Source organism: Telopea speciosissima, chromosome 3, assembly GCF_018873765.1.
Source record: "Telopea speciosissima isolate NSW1024214 ecotype Mountain lineage chromosome 3, Tspe_v1, whole genome shotgun sequence".
Lineage (NCBI taxonomy): Eukaryota > Viridiplantae > Streptophyta > Magnoliopsida > Proteales > Proteaceae > Telopea > Telopea speciosissima.
The window spans coordinates 68,020,050-68,043,657 of record NC_057918.1 but is presented as its reverse complement, the minus strand read 5'-3'; the positions used below and the strand labels follow the sequence as shown (position 1 = coordinate 68,043,657).

General features: G+C 40.7%; 1 protein-coding gene across 2 annotated transcripts in view; it reads left to right on the top strand.

Moving 5' to 3' along the window:
- LOC122653813 (protein ILITYHIA) overlaps positions 1-23,608 on the top strand; it is a 169,063-nt gene that overhangs the window by 2,705 nt on the left and 142,750 nt on the right. For both annotated transcript variants that reach the window (XM_043847758.1, XM_043847757.1), the window contains exons 2-8: positions 6,105-6,481; positions 6,584-6,715; positions 6,872-7,253; positions 7,441-7,587; positions 7,712-7,896; positions 7,988-8,114; positions 8,211-8,284. In XM_043847758.1, the coding sequence (XP_043703693.1) occupies positions 6,105-6,481; positions 6,584-6,715; positions 6,872-7,253; positions 7,441-7,587; positions 7,712-7,896; positions 7,988-8,114; positions 8,211-8,284 (1,424 nt within the window). The remainder of the gene's footprint in view (positions 1-6,104; positions 6,482-6,583; positions 6,716-6,871; positions 7,254-7,440; positions 7,588-7,711; positions 7,897-7,987; positions 8,115-8,210; positions 8,285-23,608) is intronic.

Here is a 23,608-nt window from a genome sequence, read left to right as displayed (position 1 = left end):
ATATTTTGGTCTGAAACTTCACAAAGACTCTAACTAAGCATCCCTGAACACAATGGAAGCTCTAGATTGTTAAAAAACACAATCGTTTGGTTTTGTACCCTAGGTTGGCAATAACCGTCGTACCTTGCCTTTATATTTCTCAAAGGTAGCCTATGTTACACATAATTTAGTACAGTAACATACAAAAATAATTGAAAACAACTAAAATATGCAATTGAAAGTCACAAATGGAGAAAATGTCAATATGTTACAAAATGTCAACATCATAGTGTACAGTCAGTCAACCCACATCAAAGGTGAAACTCAAAACACCCATGCCCTTCCTTCTAGTTTACTACTCTATGTCAATACCACAGAGTTCCAGGCGGCCTTGAAAGATGAGCAAGATTGTTGCCATTGAAGAAACTGTTCCTCAGACTTGATCACAAAAGAAGGCCATGTCATGGTATGTCCGAAGAAATGCTCAAAGTCCATCACAATTCACAACAGCCTGCTAGGTTGCATCATCAACATATTCTAGGTACCCCAACCTCGGATATAGATCACCGAGTCGTTAATATAATGCAAATGTGCCTCCACTATAATTGCATGGTGGACCGGGCTGATAAGGTTGCTGGGGGCCTGGATGAGGAGATGCTATCCACAAAAGATGCCACACCCTGCAACCGATCATCACGAGTAGTGCGGAATGAAGAACCATGTTGATCAAACTCACCATACCCGGCATTGAATGTGTCTGTGGGAAATGATGGTGCACGCCACTATCCCGCCTGTCCAAACTCATCATATCCACTACTCCAGACTGGCGCCTCCAAATGTGCCAAACAAGGAAGAAACATGCTTCTTTGATTTACTAGGCCAAAAAGAGCTATACGTCATTTGATATGTATCCCAAGTTATAAAAAATACATCATCCAGTTCCCCTAATGTTAGTAGCTTGCTAGAGGAAACCTTTGGCCCAAAAGATCACTTTCTCCTCAGCTCACCGAAAAACTATACAAGCTGGTTCAAGCTCGTTTTCAAAAGCTTTGTCATTTTCTCACACCAAATGCTCCAAGCAATGACAGCTGAGAGAAGAACCAGAAACTCCTTACCTTTTCTGTTAAACCCTGCCCTTTTTAGCTTCAAAGCCGATTCAAAATATCTCTTGGCAGTAATTGGGTAATGTTTAGGTCATCGAACATTTCTGCCTGAGAGTATTAACAAATGAGGTACTGTTTCAACAACCCTTGAACAGCAAATGCAAAGATCGGATAAGAAAGTTGCTTGAAGTTAAATGAGCGGAGCTAAATTAATTATCTTTTGCTACAATCAAAATGAAAAAACTGACTAATGCTGGATTGCTGGAATAATTTGTATCCCTTAGGATTTTTATGTGTATGCCACATAAGTTAAATGTATACTTCTATTTATTTTGTTGTATTGTCATAAATACAAGCGTTTCTGCTAGTCTGCTACCAATTGTGTGTGTAGTTATTCTCTCCAATCAGTGGCTTATTTTCTCTCAATTCTTTTCTTCTTCTCTTCTCTCTTGTTTCCTTCTTCTTCTATATAGTACTGCTGGTTGTTGTAGATCTAAAACTGTCACACACTTAAACTTAAATATAGAATTGATGTGACAGCCTTTTAGCCTGAAATCTAGTCAGTAAATTGGCCATAACTACCCCAAAAAAACTTCAACTGGTAAGTTCTCTGTCTTAATGGAAAGCTAACTCGATGCTATCAAAGGAGGACAACTTGTTGATCATCACATTCTTACTCGCTTCTCTATGGGTTTTGGTACCCTATTTATGTGTACTCTATCAAGCCAAGATTTTCCAGTTTAGTTGGGGGCAGTCCCTTCAGGTATATATTGAATCTTAAGGGACAGTTAAAGCTGAGTTGTTCAAACATTCCTAGGACCAGTTGTGGATGGTGTCTTGGTTAGGTCCAGGGTCTTGGGCCTCATCCCTGCACACAATTGATTGAGATCATGGGTGATGGGTTCTGAAGTCATTGGTTTTTCATCCGATAATATTATCCTTCTTCTAGAGGGCCTGGTCCTTACTGTCCTATACGGCCACCGCATTCCTCTCGATGCTTAGTGACTACAATTCTTTAGCCAGTGAGGCAGCCAAATGGGATGCTTCTGGAGTCTGGACTTAAGTAGCGCAGCTGTTACTTTTTGCTTCTCTTCTGCTGTACTTATTTCTTATTTATTAAACTTATCTGTTAATTTATAACAGATTGAAGGAAGAAATCTATAACTCCTCTTACTGCAAGAATCCAATAAAAAAGCTCATTATTCCCTTTAGATTTCGAGATGAGTAGAACATCTCTATATTACCCGTTGTTTATTTTTCATGTGAATATTTGTCATTTACATGCTTCAATGAGTTTGAAATCTGTAAGAAAGTGGAAGGGAGACATTCTTAAGGGTTTTTTTAACACTTGGAACATGACACAGTAATGGTGGCTAGTCATTTTTTATGCTTTGATGACTGGAAAACAATAAAATGGGGGAAAACACACCCAAAAGCTTTTCCACTTGCTGCGGTGGAAAAGGTGCTACCCTCCATGATAGACATTAGACAACGCCCATCCAAAAAATGCTTACAAGAAGATAGGAACACCTGTACCTTAATAACCTGGCAGGCATCCTCCGGTGAGCATTCCCAGTTAGCAACTTAGCATTGTGCCGTTCCATCAAAAAATCCCAAGCCTATAAGTTCTAGCCAGGTCTTTTATAACGCTGCTTTCCTTGACCAATACTTCTGGTAGTGTAGCCTAACTACTTGGCTCCTTGAGAGATTTGGTGTCTCCATAATCCTTCTAAAATATCAACAAGAGAGGGCAATTGATTAGGTTCGGTTCCATGAATTATTATTAACTCTATCTTCTTACATATAAACTTTTCCATGACATCTATCTTTCTAACCATGGTTCGAGAACTCGGTTCAGTGCTGGTTTCACCTAGCCAAAAAAACCGAGTTGGGCTGAGATCTTGGCGAGTTGGTGCATTTTTTCTTTTTTTTTTTTAACTCGGTTGATGGTTTTGGTGGGTTTTTGACCTAGTTTTGTCATGAAAATTGGTATAAAGCCTATGTTGGGCCATTTAAACACAATGTCACTATCAGATTTTGAAAAATCAAAGTCCAAATAGGAGTTTCACTTTGTGGGAAACCAAGACAGACACTTATTTATGCCTAATATCATTTAAGTAAATTTTTTTATATTTGAATCCAATAAAAATAGTAAAAAAATCAAATTCCAAAAGGATAAAAAGTCAACCCCCCAGTTCAAATACCAAAAATTGGATTATCGGCGATCGGTGCAATTTTCAACTTTCTAATGCTGTGGTTTTTCTCAAATCTAAAAATTCCATAAATCTTAGTATGGTTAAACATTGCTAAAAACCAAAAGTGTAGTAAAATATTCATTTGTATTGATGCCTAAAAAAATATTTTCATTTAGATCGATTTTGACAGCATTTGTGCATACCAAATTAAGTTTGATCGGTACGTAACTCCTTGAATAAAAATCAGATTTAAGCAATCTCGGACTTGTTGGAAAGCTTTCATTTAGTGTTGCATCGCTTTCGAACTTTTTTGAGGTATACCGAAAGTGACTCCCCACGAGCTCTAGCGCCCTAGGGCGGATTCACTATGGCTTTTCGAGAGCAGCAGGAAGGTTGATAACGCATGCCAAGCGATCTCAATCCTCTATGTTATAATGCAACACACGAGAAGGCTGTGCTACTCGAGGGCTCTACGTGCGCTTATCTTAGGTGAAGTATGCATCGGATCTCATTTCTCGGGCTGGTTGGACGAACAAAATAACAATTGCTATTGCTATCATAGTAGGGGTCATCGCGGCATCGCCATAGTACTAAATCTCGCGAAATCTCGGTCGAGATCTCGAATATTTCGAGTATCTCAACCTGACCGAAACGAAACAGCAGCTCGAATAAAAAAAATGCAAAAACTCGGTTGAAATTTCGACCATCTCGCGATATCTCGAGACAAATCAAAATCTCGCGAGATATCGAGATTCCTTTTTCAAAAGTAGCTTTATTAATACCAAAACTCGTTAGTCTCATTTGAATTTCGATTGAGACTTAACAAGCTCTGGTTTTTTGGGTTTTTTTCTCCTTGTCATCCTTTCACTTGTCCTTGTTGATTCTTGTACCGGCCTTCGAATCTTCGCCGGAGAACACACCATTAGCATATTTGTGAAGCTTTTCCATTATTTCTGGTAAAACCAATTTCTCCAAAAATGCTTTTTTGAAAGAAGCATGATCAATACTTGTTTGTTTGTGATGAAATTACTATATGTTAGACACCGGAGGCCAATCTACGACCTCATGGTGTTGAAATTTTTTTTCTATATATATTATTTCTTTATTTTTTCTGCTTCAAAAATTTGATTTTCTTACAACAAGAATGTAAAAAAAATAGGGGTTATGTACATTGTATGGTGATCAATTAAATATCTTCTCCATCCATTCCTAGTTTTGACTATGACTCCCACTCATAGGGACGTAGTGGATCATCTTTTGTAGATGACATCTTTTCCTACCCAACCCACCAGCGGTACCCGTACATGCTCCTAGAGGCGTCATAACGTAGTGGATCACTGGGTAATACTTCTTCACAGTTTGGTGACCCAGATCCTAGGATAGGTTACCTTCAGCATGTTGATGATGCAATTTACATGGCCACTGTGGATGACTACATTCGTTTCTTCTCCCATACTATGATGTGGCATTCATTTGTCCTACAGTCGGAGAACAATGCACGTCGGCTCCATCAGACTATGAGTGGGGTCGATCCTGGATGTCGGAGTCATTATTATTAGAATATTTGTAAACATTTGAGTCACTAGATGACTACTTGACTTGTATTGGACTATTGGGGATATTGTCATATTGATATCATCTTCTTAACTTGTTATTTATTTATTATACTTAATATTATGACTTAAGTTATGACTTATGAGTCATTCACTTTATGTTTCCAACTTCCAAGTCAATTTACTTGTTTAAATTACTTTTTAATTATTAATTTATTATGTCCTCTAGTACTTAAAGTCTTAAACAATGTGTATGTGTAATTAACTAAGTTATACATTAGGATTCGACCGTACATTGCCAATCAATAGTGCAAATAAAAAACACCACTTTGGGCGACTATTTTTGCAATTTGAACATTTAAATGTGTTTATATAGCCTAAAATAGGGTTTCCATGAAGTTTCAGGCATTAACTTGGCCTAAAACCTACCGAAACATAACAAAAAAATTCAAAATTTCGATCGGATAATTTCGGATATTTTGGTCAGCCCAAAACACCAAAACGAAACGAGTTTTCGAACTATGGTCATTGCTCAACGTATCGCCTTTGGAGAATCACTTACAGAGAAGGGAATCTTTTTGACTTAGCCCAACAAATTTTTGAAAGCTTCCCAACAAGTTCAAGATTGCTTAAATCTGATTTATATTGAAGGAGTTATGTACCGGTCAAACATAATTTGGTTTCCATGAATGCTGTCAAAATCGCTTTGGTTGAAAATATTTTTTTGGGCATCAGTACAAATGAATATTTTACCGCACTTTCGATTTTTAGCAATGTTTTACCATATTAAAATTTATGGAACTTTCAGATTTGAGAAAAACCCCGGCATTAGAAAGTTGAAAATTGCACCTTTCGCTGAAAATCCAGTTTTTGTTCTTGAACTGGGGGAGGGTTGATTTTTTCTAACTAACCCAAAAGAAAAAGTTGCTAAAATGTGATTTTCTTAACTCTGTTATTTTATTCAAGTGCATGTAATGATACTTGCAGCAAGGATGACTATTCATGACTTCAGTTTCTTTCCATATATATTTGCTGTGTAATTCTTTTGCATCTATATTTTATATGAAACTATGTAACATGTTTCAAGCCTATGGTATTCCTATTGTTGGTGATGAAGTGGTACCAATCTTCTCTTTAACAAGGTTGTTGTCCTTGACTTAACAGTAGATGGCTGATGTTCATTGGAGCTTTCAGAAATCTGAAATGTGATTGTTGTAGTTATATTCTTCATTTTAATTTTGAATTAATTTCTTTCTCTTCTTTGTACTCTGCAGAGATGTCAACTGAGCTTGCGTCACTATTGGTTGATATTATTTTCAAAACATTGGTTATTTATGATGATCATGCTTCAAGAAATGCTGTTGATAACATTATTGCCAAAGCTTTAGGCAGTGTTGCCTTTATGAAGAGTTTTGCGGGGACACTTGTTCAGGCCATTGAAAAACAGTTAAAGTTTCAATCCCACAGATGCTGCTACAAGCTTCTCAAGTGGTCTTGTCTGCTCCTAAGTAAGAGTCAGTTTATCTCTGTTTCAAAGAATGCAGTGTGGAGAATAGCAGCATCACAGGCATCCCTGCTTCATATTGTCATGCAGGGCTCCCTCCACACCCGTAGGGCATGCAAGCGAATGTTTTTTCATTTGTTTTCTGAGGTTTGTTCTAATGACTAATTTATTGTGTTCCAGCAACTTTTTTTTTTTGGGCTCATGAAAGCTACAATTACTTCTGTATTTTCTAATCCTTTCTCATTGCAGATACCAGATCTTTACAAAATCTATGTAGCAGACCTAAAGGATTCAAGGATCCCTTCCAAAGACGGTGAAAGATTGATATGGATGTTAATTGATTACTCGAGTACAGTTCCTTCTTTGTTTGAAGACTTCAAGGTAGGAAATGTTTGCCACTTCCTTTTTTCTTTCTGAACCCTTTGGCTTGGGTTTTATTGAAATTAGTTTTCTTTGCGCCATTATATACTCACTGGTCACTGATTTCTGTCTGGTTGGAAACTTTGATCTTATGTTCTGCACTTTTGCTTTCCACAGCCAATATTTCTTGACATGTATGTTAAAGCAGTTCTGAATGCAAGGGACAAGCCATCAAAGAGTCTTAGTGAATCTTTTCACCCACTCTTTATGCATATGTTGCATGAAGATTTTAAGAGTGTTGTTATTCCATCCTCTGTGAAAATGTTAAAACGGAACCCTGAGATTGTGTTGGAAGCAGTCGAAGTTCTGTTGAAATCTGTCAATCTTGATATGAGTAAATATGCTACCGAAATTATTTCGGTGGTATTACCACAAGCTCGTCATGCCGATGAAAGCAGAAGACTAGGGGCTTTGGCTATTGTCAGATGTTTGAGCCAAAAGTCAAGTGATCCTGATGCTCTGCAAGCAATGTTCAATGCTGTCAAAGCTGTCATTGGAGGTTTGGGTCTTCTTGTTCACATAGATCAATGTTTTCATACTCTTTTATTTAGGTTAATATTTTCATATGCTTTTGCATTATTTTAAATATTCTGTAGCTTATTATGCTGCAGGTTTATGCTTTTAAAATCTTTTTGAGTCTTTAAAGCTTTGCATAAGTACTCTAAACTGGCAATAAATGTAAACAGGGTCAGAAGGGAGACTAGCATTTCCTTACCAGAGGGTTGGGATGATCAATACCCTGCAAGAATTGTCACATGCTCCTGAAGGGAGGGTACTAAACAGCTTGGCATCCACCATATGTAGCTTTCTTTTGTCCTGTTACAAAGAAGATGGTACATTTCTAATTTGGCAATGTTTTTTTATTTGTCCTTTCCTCTGCCATAGAATCAGTGGACCTTGATATTTTCCCCTTCTTTTCTCTTTATTCTGGCTCATATGATCAGAATCTGTGTGCAGCGAATGAAGAGGTGAAACTTGCAGTATTGTGTGCATTAGGTTCTTGGGCAGCACGATCTGCAGATGCTGTTCATCCAGATGTTGTTTCTTTCATTGCTTCGGGCCTGAAAGAGAAGGAAACATTGAGACGGGGCCACCTTCGTTGCCTCCGAGTCATATGTAAGAAAGCTGATGTCTTTGTGAGGGTGAGGAAAACAACGAGCTAATGTTCTCATTTTGTTTGTTATTGCTTTAACTGCTTTTTAGTTACCTAAAGCTTTGTATTCCCATCTTCAGATATCATCTTTGCTGGGGCCTCTTGTTCAATTGACGAAGACTGGTTTTACCAAAGCAGCACAGCGGTTGGATGGCATTTATGCATTCCTAATAGTTGCTAAGGCTGCCGCTGTTGATATTAAAGCAGGTATTGTTTGCAATTGAAATGTTGATTGTTGCCTCATGATTGGTATTGGCTTAATATGCTATGATCAATATTGAATTTGTTATTGCCTTTTCCCAGAGGAGATGGTGTCTAAAGAGCGTATCTGGTCATTGATATCTCAAAGTGAAACTTCAGTGATATCTATTTCACTGGTGAGTGTCTGCCATAGCTTCTGATAATAACAGATAGATTGCATTAAAGAAAGTGCAGTTACAAGATTTTGGAAATTGGAACTCATACTTGTGTTGTCTTTGCTGGGGAATCCACAAGCCCTAGACATACTTAAGGTTATGGGAGAGGATGAGGATCCATGATCTTGTTTGTGTTCTTAATCACAATCTTACCATGATGGTAATGTTGGTTGACTTAGGAACTGCATCCTTGGTAGGTTGTGTGGGTCCACATGGAACAGGTAGAGTGGGAAAAAAGGCATGGATTGGGCAGGTTAACCTGGGAAAGCTGGATATGTTTAAACCCCAATGGTTCCACTGTGCTCGTAAATTTTAAAGTTGACAAGCCAACTTGTAAATCAGACAATCAGTACAAAGCTAATTTAAAATCCCAGAAAACAACGACATATAAATATAATAAAATTTGGATAGATACAAGAAATGAAACTGATGGTGGTATTATGATACAATTACTTTATAAGGTCACACAAAATGTATTGTGATATTTGTAACTACTAACTAAGAAAATCCTTATGTTTTTGACAGTTTCCTTCCATTCTCTTCCTCTTCTCTTTAACCTTTGTGGCACCTCCATGAGAAACATCTCTCTTCTCCCACGTGCTTGTGTGTGTAGATAAATATTTGCATGTGCAGCTGCAATCCTTGCCGTTAGAATACCATCATAGACAGTCGTAATGGTCAATCTAAAAATAATGTAGGGAATAGGGTGCTGATATCCTATCCTACAATCTGGATCAACATTGCTGTCAAACTGTAAATTAACCAGGGACCCCAGCAACACTTTAACAAGGAAATCACTCGATTACAAGTACTGATATACACCTTAGCACAACAACACTCTTAAGGGTTCTTAAGGGTCTGACATATAATGCTAGGAGTCCATCAACTACAAAAAATAGGACAGTACTCAGCCTGTACTGTTGGCAGGACACAGAGATGGACTAAATCCCAGAATTAGAAACTATACCAGATTTAGCAACTGAGAACTTCGATGGACCAGACCTTCCAGTTGAAGGCATAGTCCGAAAACTCGTTTCGTTTCGGTGTTTTGGGCTGACCGAAATAATTTCGGATATTTCGGTCTAAATATTGCATTTTTTCTGTTATGTTTCGGTAGGTCATTTCGGTGGGTTTTAGGCTAAGGTAAGGCCTGAACTTCATGGAAACCTGATGCAGGTCCAAGCACTAGGAAGAAGAAGAAGCCATGATTTGGCTGTTTTTTTTTGAATTTTCGTTGGAGCCTTTATTTTCCATACTTAATTTTTTTTATTGTTTTAGTTATTAGGGGTAAAACAGTCTTTTCCCCTTTTATTTACTTAGATATTCCCCCTCCACGATTTTAGAGGGATGAGTTGTTTTATTTGTACAAGTCTGCTGTTTTGTAGTTAGGATTCAGGTTAGGGACCACCAGTCCTAATCTGATTAGGATTGTAACTAGGATTCAGATCTGGGATTCCTTTTCCAGATCTGAATATTTGTAAGGCCTTTTGGCCCTTTTTTCTACTATAAATAAAGCTATCGTGGGCAGGCTCCCCCACTATTTTCTGCATAAAAAATCTCCTGTTTCAAGCTGTGCTTGCTGCCATTGAGCTGCTGCCTCTGCTCCTCTGTGAGTTTTGCATCCTTGTGGATCTCAAGGTGGTGAAGGGTAGGTGGACTCCTGGGACTCTTTGCATTGTGAAGATCGGGAGGTTCTATCAAGTTTTCAAGCTGCTGCCAATATTCTTGCATTACAGTAAGTTCAAACTTGCAAGTTATTTTAAAGTCTTCTTCCACCTAGCCATTACCCTTCCCTTAGACTTAATCCACATCCCCTTCCATCCATCAAACCCTAAACTCCATTAAACCTGCAACTCCTACCTCAACTAGGACTCCCTTATAATCCCGATTTAGCCCTCACCCTCTAACCCTACTTCCAGCCCACAGTCCCCACATCACTCCCCACACTCGACCTTAACCCTAGCCTTTAGTATCCACTCTAACCCCTCCATCCCCTCACTCCATTAAACCCTAAAACCTGCAACCCGATTCTGCCCAACTGCAGAATTTTAAAACCCCTCCAAACCCTAACATCTTTATGTCATTAAGGCCTCCTAAACCTGCATATTAAAACCCTATAAACCCCATCACCATTACTCAACCCTAACCCTAAATCTTGCCCTAATTAGCCTAATCTGTCCCATTCGGCCAGCCCTATTAAGTAACCCTATTTTCCCTGGTTCCTAGTGGGACTTCTCCTACCTAGGACTACATCAAGTGGTATCAGAGCCATGGATGACCATGGCAATCCAACCCCAGACACCAATTTGCCCCCCACCGGATCCCATGGCTGTAATCATGGATATGCTACAGAAACTTAATGGCAAAGTGACACGATTGGAAGAAAGGCAAGCTGTGCCTCTTGTAAGCAACCCTCTATATGTAGAGGAAGATAGATTTCAAGTTCATTCTGAAGTACATGGAACTCTGGGAAGGGATGAATATCGTAGGGATCATCCCAGACGTCACAGGGACCACAGAGATCACCCCAGACATGACAAAGATTACAGGGCCCGACGTAGACCTGACAGAGATGACTACAGAGAAGACAGGGACAGAACTGCAGAAGCACCTCGAAGGCCTAACTTTGAGGAATACATGAGATCCTACTTCACTGGAGATGAAGTTACTAATAGGAGGTATGATACACAGAAGGTCAAACTAGAGCTGAAGGAGTATAATGGGCATGGTGATCCACAGGTATTCTATGACTGGCTTGCTGCCCCTAGATGATTATTTTGACTGGTATGACTTGCCTGAAGATCGAAAGATGAGATTGGCACGTACCAAACTGATTGGCCCTGCTCGAGAATGGTGGCGAAAGACAGAGAGAGACTTGGAACGTGAAGGTAATGCACCTACTAACTGGGAGGACATGAAGTATGACTTGAAGGAGAAATATTTGCCTAGACATTACAGAGCTCAGATGCAAGATCAACTCAACTCCCTTCGGCAAGGGACTATGACTGTATTCGAGTATATGCAGAAGTTCGATTATCTTTCTTCTCGTACTGATACCAGAGAGAGTGCTACTCAGATGTTATCTCGATTTCGGTTGGGATTGAGATATGATATTATTAGGGCTATTGGAGTTGCGGATGTTCTGGACATCAAGGATTGTTTTGAGAAAGCCCTGAAGGCTGAAGACCTACTGAACACCACTAGAAGGTTTGGCTCCACTGCTGTCAACACCAAGAAATCTTTTCCAGCATCCAAACCAAGTAATGGTTATAATAGAGGTAACAACTTCACTGCTGGTTCTACACGGACAGCCCCCTTTACTGGCTGCTCTTCTCGTATGGACAAGGGCAAAGCCCTAATGACCAACGGTGAACCAAACACATACTATCGCTGCAATGAAAAGGGACATTATGCAAAGGATTGCCCACAAAAACAGAGGCCGATTCATGTAGCTGAAAAGGAAGAAGAAAACCTTGATGATTTTGATGAATAGGGTATTTATGCATTACCCCCTGATGATGATGATGATGGGGCTGCTTACTTTGATGACCTGGGTGATGACTTTGAAGATACCCGAGGTGTTCATGTAGTAGCACATATATTGAGTGCTGAAACTAGGGGTGAAGATTGGCGACGTAGTTGCATCTTCTATACTCGCTTGCGAGCAGGCAAGCGCACTGCCAAGATAGTTGTTGATAGTGGCAGCTGTGTTAATGTTGTTTCTGAAGACCTTGTGAAGAAGGCAAATCTGAAGTTTGAAAAGCACCCAATGCCATACAAAGTCTCCTTATTGAATGGGAATAAGCTTGATGTGAACAAGAGATGCTATGTCCCCTTACAGGCCCATAAATATTCAGAGGAAATTTGGTGTGATATCATCCCGATGAGAATGACTGATGTTCTATTGGGAAGACCATGGCTATACGACAATGATGTTGCCCTCCTAGGAAGAAAAAAACCTGTGTGTGTTTCAACATAAAGGAGAGCAGATCAAGTGGTACCCCCTTAATTTGCCTGAAGAAGTACGTTAACGCTGTGTCATGCACACCAATCAAAAGGGGACATAATCTGGAAGTAATTTGTTAGCTGTCCCACAGAGGGAGTTTGAACAAACCAGCCATGACACAAGCTTGGTTCTTGCCGTGGTGACTCAAGAGGTTGCTGCCCAATTAGAGGTGAAACTTACACAGCCCATCAAGGAGGTATTATAGGATTTCTCGGATGTGGTGCCTGGAGAACTGCCTAACGAACTACCCCCACTGAGAGACATTCAACATGCCATCGACTTGGTACCTGGTGCTATGTTACCAAATCTGCCCGCCTACAGGATGTGTCCTACCGAGCATGAAGAGCTTAATAAACAAGTTGGAGAGCTGCTCAAGAAGGGGTTCATTGAAGAAAGCATAAGTCCTTATGCTGTTCCAGACTTCCAGCCCTGTTGACACCAAAGAAAGATGGCTCGTGGCGTATGTGTGTGGACAGCAGAGCTATCAACAAGATTACCATCAAGTATAGGTTCCCAATTCCTAGGCTTGATGACATTCTAGACATGCTGACCGGGTCTAAGATCTTTTCCAAGATTGATCTTCAAAGTGGATACCATCAGATTCGCATCCGGCCTGGAGACGAATGGAAGACAGCCTTCAAGACCAAAGATGGATTGTTCAAGTGGAAGGTCATGCCCTTTGGCCTGACGAATGCACCTAGCACATTCATGAGAGTCATGACACAAGTACTTCGTCCTTTCATCGGTAAATTTCTCGTTGTTTATTTTGATGACATTTTGGTGTATAGCAAGCATCCAGATAAACATATAGACCACCTGAAACAAGTTCTAAGAGTACTCCGGTAAGAGAAGCTGTTTATCAACTTAAAGAAGTGTTCCTTCATGCTGCCCAAGGTTGTTTTCCTTGGTTTTATAATCTCTTCAAAGGGTGTTGAAGCTGATCCAGAAAAGGTCCGTAGCATTGTTGCATGGCCTACTCCGACGACATTCACTGAAGTACGAAGCTTCCATGGTTTGGCTTCCTTCTACAGGCGATTCATTCGCAATTTTAGTGCCATCATGGCACCCATAACTGAATGCACCAAGCAGAACAAGGGCTAGTTTGAATGGACAGCAGCAGCTCACAAAGCCTTCCAGGTGATTAAGAAGAAGACGACTGAAGCTCCAGTGCTACGCCTGCCCAATTTTGACCATATTTTCGAAGTTGCTACTGATGCTTCCCATGTTGGTCTAGGCGGAGTTCTTATGCAGAATGGGCATCCCATTGCCTTCTATAATGAAAAACTTAATGATGCCAAGACTCAGTACTCTACCTATGACATAGAGCTTTATGCTGTTGTTCAGGTCTTGCGACATTGGAGACACTATCTTATTGGCAAAGAATTTGTCCTGTACACTGATCATGAGGCACTCAAGCGCCTCCACTCATAGAAGTCCATTAGCACCAGACATGCTAAATGGGTTGCATATCTACAGGATTTCAATTTTGCCCTCACATACAAGTTAGGAAAGGAGAATACAGTGGTTGATGCACTGAGTAGAAAAGTCTTAACTTTGAATACTTTTTCAGCCCATGCACTTAGCATCGAGCAGATCAGAGAAGAGTATGCTAGTGACAAGGACTTTCAAGTCCTATATGCTGATTTGAAGCAGGGTGGACAACACCCTAAGTATTCATTACATGATGGTTACCTGTTCTTAGGAACCCGGCTTTGCATTCCCGACTTGTCCTTATGGCACCATACTATCAAGGAGTTACATGGAGGAGGCTTAGGAGGACACTTCGGGAAAGATAAAACCATCTTGCAGGTGACTGATCGGTACTATTGGCCTCACTTGGACAAAGATGTAGAGCATGTAATCCGGAGGTGTCGAGTTTGCCAGCTAGCTAAAGGTACCAAGCAAAACACAGGCCTCTACTCATCACTGCCGATCCCTCACCAACCCTGGGTTGATCTCAGTATGGATTTCGTACTTGGGCTACCCCCTACCAAAGAAAGATTTGACTCCATCATGGTAGTAGTTGACAGATTCACTAAGATGGCTCACTTCATTCCTTGTCGTAGAACACTTGATGCTTCCCACATTGCCAAACTGTTCTTCAAGGAGATTGTTCGCATCCATGGGTTACCTAGTACCATCGTATCCGATCGTGACGTGAAGTTTATGAGTTACTTCTGGAAGACTCTATGGCTGAAGACAAACACCAAGCTTTTGTTCTCTACCGCATTCCATCCCCAGACTGACGGGCAAACAGAAGTAGTCAACAGGAGCCTTGGTAACTTGCTGCGGTGTTTGGTCCGAGATTATGAGAAGACATGGCCCTCTTTCCTTGACATTGCTGAGTTCGCATACAACAGCTCTATGAACAGGACCACCAGTCGTACTCCTTTCGAGATTCTCCTTGGGATACAACCCCGCCGCCCTATTGATCTCATTCCTTTACCCCCTCAAGCTCATGTAAGTGTAGAAGCTGATGAGTTCCTCCGCCATATCACCGAAGTGTACGCGGATGTTCGACGCAAGATCGCACTCAGTACTGATCACTACAAGTCCACTGCTGACAAGCATCGCCGGTTTGTAGAGTTCAAACCTGGAGACATGGTCATGGTATGGGTGAATCCAGAGAGACACCAGCCGGGTGTCAACAGTAAATTCCATCCAAAGAAGATGGGTCCATACAAGGTGCTGAAACGTATTGGGCCCAATGCTTATGTTCTAGAGTTGCCTGCTGATATGGGCATCAACAATGTTTTCAACGTGGCTGATCTATACTTGTACACGGGGCATCATTCAGATGATGGTGATTCGGAGCACATGTTGCGGCTGCCCCAACTGAAGCCACCTACTGAAGATGTGATTGAAGAGGTTCTGGATGACATGCACAAGCCAACTCGTCAAGGCGCCGGTTACCACTCCTTTCTTGTCAAATGGAAAGGTTGCCCACGCCAGGACAGTACTTGGATCCATGCCGATGACTTCAAGAAGCTTGACCCAGAGTTATATGATCGCTATATGGCCTTCACCCATTCATCAGAGATGAATGTTTCTAAGCCGGGGAGAGCTGATGCAGGTCCAAGCACTAGGAAGAAGAAGAAGCCATGACTTGCCTGTTTTTTTTTGAATTTTCATTGGAGCCTTTATTTTCCATAGTTTTTTTTAGTGTTTTAGTTATTAGGGGTAAAACAGTCTTTTCCCCTTTTATTAACTTAGATATTCCCTCTCCACGATTTTAGAGGGATGAGCTGTTTTGTTGTTTTATTTGTACAAGTCTGCTGTTTTGTAGTTAGGATTCAGGTTAGGAACCACCAGTCCTAATCTGATTAGGATTGTAACTAGGATTCAGGTCTGGGATTCCTTTTCCAGATCTGAATATTTGTAAGGCCTTTTGGCCCTTTTTTCTACTATAAATAAAGCTATCGTGGGCAGGCTCCCCCACTATTTTCTGCATAAAAAATCTCCTGTTTCAAGCTGTGCTTGCTGCCATCGAGCTGCTGCCTCTGCTCCTCTGTGAGTTTTGCATCCTTGTGGATCTCAAGGTGGTGAAGGGTAGGTGGACTCCTGCGACTCCTTGCATTGTGAAGATCGGGAAGTTCTATCAAGTTTTTAAGCTGCTGCCATTATTCCTGCATTACAGTAAGTTCAAACCTGCAAGTTATTTTAAAGTCTTCTTCCACCTAGCCATTACCCTTCCCTTAGACCTAATCCACATCCCCTTCCATCCATCAGACCCTAAACTCCATTAAACCTGCAACTCCTACCTCAACTAGGACTCCCTTATAATTCCAGATTTAGCCCTCACCCTCTAACCCCACTTCAAGCTCACATTCCCCACATCACTCCCCACACTCGACCTTAACCCTAGCCTTTAGTATCCACTCTAACCCCTCCATCCCCCATAGTTATCAAGGCGGCAAGGCGACCACGGCGTTTGAGGGCCTTCCTAAGCGCCTTGGCGATAGGGCACCCACAAGGCGTTCTAGTATTCTTTTTTTTATATAACCATTTTATTTGGCATAAATAGCATATTAAAAATTATATAATTCTACTTTGCTAAATAAATGTTAATGAGTCAAACCAATGCAAGATATTCATCAAAAAAACAAATTAACAAACTAAGTTCATCTTATTATCATAGAAATATGGCATATAAATATGGAACAACATTATAAATTATTAAATATAAAGAATAAAGGGTTGCTAATTATTATACTTACCTCTATGATGCCAAAATGAGTGCCTAGGCAGTAGGCCCTCAGGTAAGAACAGCAGCATAAGAATTGCCGGTGGGGGTGGAGAAGCCACACTATCATATCATGATTTCGACAAAATAACAAAATGACGTCTATGATATGTATTCACAGGTCCACATTGTCTCAGGATGAGGATATATCATTCAATTTATTATAGGCAAAAGAAATGAGGATGGAAAAATAAAAAAGAAAAGAAAGAAAAGAACATAGTGTGTCACGGGGAAGGAGAAGGAAGAAAAAAAATTGTAAAGAAGGAGGAGGAGGATGAAAAGAAAGAGAAAAAAAATCGATTATCAGTAGGCCTAGGCAGTAGGCCCTAAGGTAGGAATCGCCGGTGGGGGTGGAGGCTGGAGGAGCAGCAGCAGCAGCATAAGAAAAAAAAAAACGAAAAATTGAGTGGACAATGGGACATGGAGGTGCAGCAGCAGAATAAAAAAAAATAGAAGAGAAGAAGAAGAAGAGTAGAAGGTTACTTACCTTGCTGGAGACGTGGTAGCCAAAGGAAGCTTCGTCGGAATCAAAGCGGCTGGAAGGAGAAGACCAATGCCGGAATCGATGGAGACTTGGAGACTTGGAGTTGTTCCTTCACCGTAGGTTTTTTCTCCCAAACCCAAATAACAAAGATGAAAAGTCGTGGGTTTCAGTTTTGGACTTTAGTTGAAAAAGAAGAAGAAAAAGTCTTTTATACCCTTGATAACATGTATCTCAGTGTAGATAATACATACACCAGCCAATGAAAAGTTAATATATAGAATAAAACAATAAAAATAAATAAATGGGGTTTTTATAGTATTGATCCAATGTATCTCAGTGTAGATACTCCATATACACTTTCCAATAATAAGTTAGGAAATAGAATAAAAAAGTAAATACATAAAATAAATTTAACAACAAAAAGCGACCGCCTTGGAGACGCCTTGGTGACCAAGGCGGTCGCCTTTCTTACATACCATAAGGCGCCCCACCGCCTTGCTCCCATATTTCCGCCTGGATACCATGGGCGACGCCTTGATAACTATGCCATCCCCTCACTCCATTAAACCCTAAAACCTGCAACCTGATTCTGCCCAACTGCAGAATTTTAAAACCCCTCCAAACCCCAACATCTTTATGTCATTAAGGCCTCCTAAACCTGCATATTAAAACCCTATAAACCCCATCACCATTACTCAACCCTAACCCTAAATCTTGCCCTAATTAGCCTAATCTGCCCCATTCGGCCAGCCCTATTAAGTAACCCTATTTTCCCTGGTTCCTAGTGGGACTTCTCCTACCTAGGACTACATTAAAACCCTATTTTAAGCTATATAAACACATGTAAATGTTCAAATTGCAAAAATAGTAACCCAAAGTGGTGTTTTGGATTTGCACCATTGATTGGCAATATACGGTCGAATCCTAATGTATAACTTAGTTAATTACAGTTAAACAATGCTTAAGACTTTAAGTACTGGATGACATAATTATTAATAAGCAATTTAAACAAGTAAATTTACTTGGAAGTTGGAAACATAAAGTGAATGACTTTTAACTTCAGTCATAATATTAAGTACAATAAGTCAATAAGCCAATAACAACTTAAGAAGATGATAGCAATATGACAATATCCCCAATAGTCCAATACAAGTGAAGTAGTCATCAAGTGACTCAAATATTCTAATAATAATTACTCCGCTGTCCAGGATCGACCCTACTCATAGTCCGATTGAGCCGACGTGCATTGTTCTCCGACTGTAGGACATATGAATGCCACGTCATAGTCTGGGAGAAGAAACGAGTGTAGTCATCCACAATGACCATGTAAATTGCATCATCAACATGCTAAAGGTAACTTATCCTAGGATCCCAAACTGTGAAGAAGTACTACCCACTGATCCACTATGATATGACGCCTCTGGGAGCATGTACGAGTACGGCTGGTGGGTTGGGTAGGAAAAGATGTAATCCACGAAAAATGATCCACTACGTCCTTGTGAGTAGGAGTCGTACTCAAAACTGGGAATGGATGGAGAAGATATATGTTCCCCCCCCCTAAGTCAACTGCCCTTGGCCATATGGATGTGAATGAGATGAATTGTACTCTGACTGTGCTGGAGATGGACTGCTCTCTATCTGAAAAGATGGGGCACGGAAATGCCCACTCGATCTGTTGTCCCTATCGCCAATACTCAATCCACGAACAGAGTCAGATAAGGTATCAATGTCCATAAGATCAGCTGCCTACTAGTACCACGAGGACGGGACTGGCCACGACGCTGTCTCAAGTAGGTCGAGGTGGCTGGTGTGGCCTGAGTGGGGGCATGTGCACCGTGGTCTGTATCTTGTGTGGCATGATCAAACTGTGTTTCTCCGGTGAATCGGACTGGCTCTTGCTGCTTTCCTACAACATATGGGACTCGAGTCTCCTCATATGCTTGAGCACCATTACCTCCATCATCACCATCTCTACCATCACTACCATCTACACCATCATCATCTGTACGAGTCTGAGTCTGAGTTCCACCACCGCCACCGGAGGACATGGACCAATCTTCTTCCTCATCAATATTGCCACCAGTAGGCTGGAACAGTATGGGTGACGCGTCCTGTGCGTGTATTTGACCCTCGTCAGCCATGAACTCATCCACATCAGCTTCTATATGTTCGACTATCATGGGGTCAGGCCTACCTCCAGGCTAAGCTAACACTGGTTCACCTCTATCCCTCACGCAATCAACAATAGGATCTTCATCATCTGACTCCACCTGGAAAATGTCGGCGAGATCGATATTTTCCCTAATACCCTCTTGTCCCATGCGTATGTGTTGCATCTTCAACCTCAAATTGTAAAGCACATACACCAAGTCAAATAGACGTTCAGAACCCAATCTATTTCTCCTCTTGGAGTGGATGAAATAAAATATACTCCAATTCCGTTCACAGTCAGATGCGGAACATGTCTGGGAGAGAACCTTGATTGCTATTTTCCTCAAATTCTCTGCCGAACCCCCATACAACAGCCACCATTTAGCTGCATTACAACAAAAGTGACATGTTATTTTCCTTTCAAAAGTTTCAATACATACAATGGTAGCAGCATAAGATATTGAATTGAATAATGACTAAGACTAATAAGTACCGGCATTATCACGTGTCCGGCCTTGCTCCGCAGCATCGGTTCTAAAACTCCTCAATGCATCCCTAAAAGTCTTCAACTATAATCATTTGGAAAATATTTAATAGATTAGTAATGACTCATTACTATTTAGTATTTACTGAGGTAATTCCAAATGAATTGTAAGACTCACCTCATTATTGCATATAGCTTGTACTTTATTATTAGGCTCCAACTTGGCTACTACTTGCTTTACTGCTTCAATAAGACTACTATTCAACCTAATCCTATGATTGTATTGGTACTTGGGGTTCAAATAGTATGCTGAAAATTGACATTACATATTGTCAATGCCTTAATAGTTAGTAATATATCTTTCAAATTAACTTTAAAAAATGTAATTGCATAAAAAAAAAAAATTATACTCACTAGCCTTATGTAGTGGATGCATAAGTTGATTTTCCCAGCGCTCCTTGATAATTTTGCGAAGGTGTTTGCTACCTCGTGGATTCACATTGTAAACACCATCATTCATCCAGTCTATGGCAGCATATAGTTGTGGCATGGTTGGTCCCTTGAGAGCAGAATCAACTATGTGCAAAACCTTGACCACTGGGTCCAAAAGTTGTACCACTTGCTGCAACTTTGACCAAAAGTCCTCTGATACAATGATAGCTTGTGCTTCCTTACCACCATGGGTATTGGACCCATTCCAGTTAAACCAGTCTTCAGAAGCAAACATAGATCTAAGTCCGGACTTCTTGGTCTCAATACTCTTGAGTGCAATGTAGTTGGTGGCGAATCTAGTTATGCCCGGCCTCACTAAGTCACCCCCACACTTCTCCCTCAAGAGGTTTAATGCAAACCCATGGTTGTAGACAAAGTTGGTCATTTGTCTTGCCTTTTTCACAACATTTTGTACCAATTTAATCTTTCCCATATCATTCAACATGAGGTCTATACAATGGGCAGCACAAGGAGTCCAAACAGCCGATACTTACTGTTATGCATCAACTTCTCACCGGCCTTCTTGTAGTTGCTTCCGTTGTTTGTTACAATCTGGACAACATTCCCCATTCCTACATCTACAACGTCCTTCAACAGTTTGTAGATATGCTTTGCATCCTGTTTCTCCTTGGATGCATCCACAGACTTGAGAAAGACTGTCCTCCCATCACAATACACCATAAAGTTGATGATGGACTTTCTTGTAGGACCAGTCCAACCATCACACAGTATGGTCACCCCATAGCTCTCACACATCCCCATCATTTCATTGATATATTCTGGAAGCTCTCTCGTCTGTTAGGGCTATACATTCATGATCTCATGTGGGGTGGGCCCCTTATACTCTGGGCCAGCCTCAGCAATGGAATCTATCATAGTCTGATAAAAGGGGCCTTGTGCAGTGTTTGCTGGGATGGTATTTTATAACATCCACTTAGCTATAGATTCCTTCACCATCCCCTTCAGATTTTTCCATGCTCCCTTGATTTTTGGTTGTTTGTTGCCTTTCTTTCTGTAAACACCAGGTGCTTGTTGGAGTGCGAGGTCAACTCGTGGTGGTACTACTGGAGGTGGTGGAGCTGCCCTCGTACTTTGTGATCTCCTAAAGGGATTAGGCACCCCAGGCTGCCTACCACATGCTCTAGATGTACCTGCTCCTCCACTACTACTAGCACCTGCTCTAGAGGTACCAACTCCCCACTACCACCTACTCTCTGTCTCTCTTGCTCCTCGTAATAAGTGCCTCTACTCAACCCTGTTGCTTTGTCTCCAATCCCTAGCCTCTTGTTCAGTCTCTATATCATCAGGAACATAGACAGGATCATCACTATCACCATCATCATCATCATAAGCAACATCATCGTACCCTCCCGCTGTACTCCTCACTAGGGGTGTCAACCGGTCGGTATCAGTCGGTTTCGGTCGGGCCTAATCGGGCACCCCTTATTTTAAATCTCACACCGTTCCCGACTGATTATACATACGGGCCTTCCCAAGTCAGGCACGGACACGGTAGCATTCGGCCGGTCGGTTACTGGGCCACAAACGGGCTAGCCTTTATACATGTTTGTCAATCTTTGGCAGCAATGGTGGGTCATAAATCATCACCATCTTCAAGCGAGTTATAGTAGCAGTAATTGATTAAAACCACAACCCAATCACAAATTCAAACGGAAGTAAAACAGAAATCAATTCTTTCATAGAGTAGACAGAATTAGAAGAACTTTAACTCAATCAAAACACATTAATGATGAAACAAGAAACCCATTCAGAGAGGGGAATATCATATAACAAAAATACTATGTCGAGTGAACTACAAATAAGGGACAATCCGTTCTCACTCCCCCGATGACTTGCCAATCCTTTCTCATATTAAGATCAAACAGAGAGAGAGAGAGAGGTCTCAGATGCCATGGACTTTGGCATTCTATTTCTCTTGGTCCATCACTAGCCTAGAATAACATTCCTAGCGATGTGATTCAGGTCGTCCTCTTGCTATACAATGTAAACCGAGACACTATTGGAGATTCCGGTGTCTTGCTATGGCGGTGCCGTTCTTCTGCTGCAAGTTAATTCCGTCTTGAGGGTTTCAGATTGCGCTTTGTGAAGTTGGAAAGGGCAAAGAGAGAATAAAGAGGGAGAGAGGAAAGTAGATCGATGTAGTGGTTGTGGGTAAAATTTCTATTTTGGTATTAAAAAGTAAGGAGTGACGTGATGGGGGTTGGAATCTTGTCTATTAAATAATATGATATAGAATATATTAAGGTATATATTACATAGTCACAAGGAGGAGATTTAGACTTTTTGCCAACTATTGTCCACTTTTTATCAATGGAAATACATTTCGGTCGGTGCAGTCGGTCGCATACCAAGGACTGGGAACGACCGGATAATATTCGGTCCGGTCCAAGGCCCGACATGTTTGTTATTCGGTCGTGTCGGTATCGGGTTTTGATTGGTCGGTACAGATCGGTCCTAACGGTGCGGGTTTGGAATTGACACCCCTACTCCTCACTACATCCTCAAGGTCTACCCTTGCCTTCTCCCTCTGAGCCTTCCTCTTACTCCCTCCCTTCATGTACTCACTGGCTGCCCTATATACCTCAACTGGGACCATATGACATGAGACCACTTCAGCAGATTTCCCAGCCAGATGTTGTTTGAGGCTAGTGGCCCCACCTCCAAAAACTTCTGGTGACAGTAATTGCATTGTGTTTTTCTTTTATCCCCATCAATTGGAGTGTCGTGCAACCATGCAATGTCACCCCTAGTGCGCCTGGGTAGTCTCTGCTCCCCCTGCCTCTGCCTATGTCATCTGTCACTGTCCGCCATAATCGGACTTGTTTACTGTTGTATGAATAAAAGACAATTCTTGAATCACTGAAGCACATCAGTTCCTTTAGTTTGAGAGCACTAAAACAAGTATATAGCTATTTAGTATTTTTCCCCTAACCCTCATATTTTTCTCATATTTAAAAATAGTTTTTTAAAATAATTTTCAAATAAATATTGGCCTAGCACAACAAAACCGAAATGATATGCAATGGGCAACAATTAAAATACATGTAGAATTTACTGTCATATGTTTCATTAATTTTTAAAACAAAAACCTCATATCTTCCCCTTTTTTTTCCTTTTTTTTTGAATTTTAAATAATTTTCATAATTTTTGAAAATTAAAATAATTAATTATTGGCAGAAAAATATTTTCGACACTGTGAGGTCGTAGATAGGCCAATGGTGTCTAACATATATTTAATTGATCACTATACAGTGTACATAACCCCTATTATTTTTAGATTTTGTTGTAGGAAAATAAAAAATTTGAAGCAGAAAAATAAAAAAATAATATACATACCAAAAAAAAGTTTCAACACCGTCAAGTTGTAGATTGGCCTCCGGTGTCTAACATATATTACTTTTATT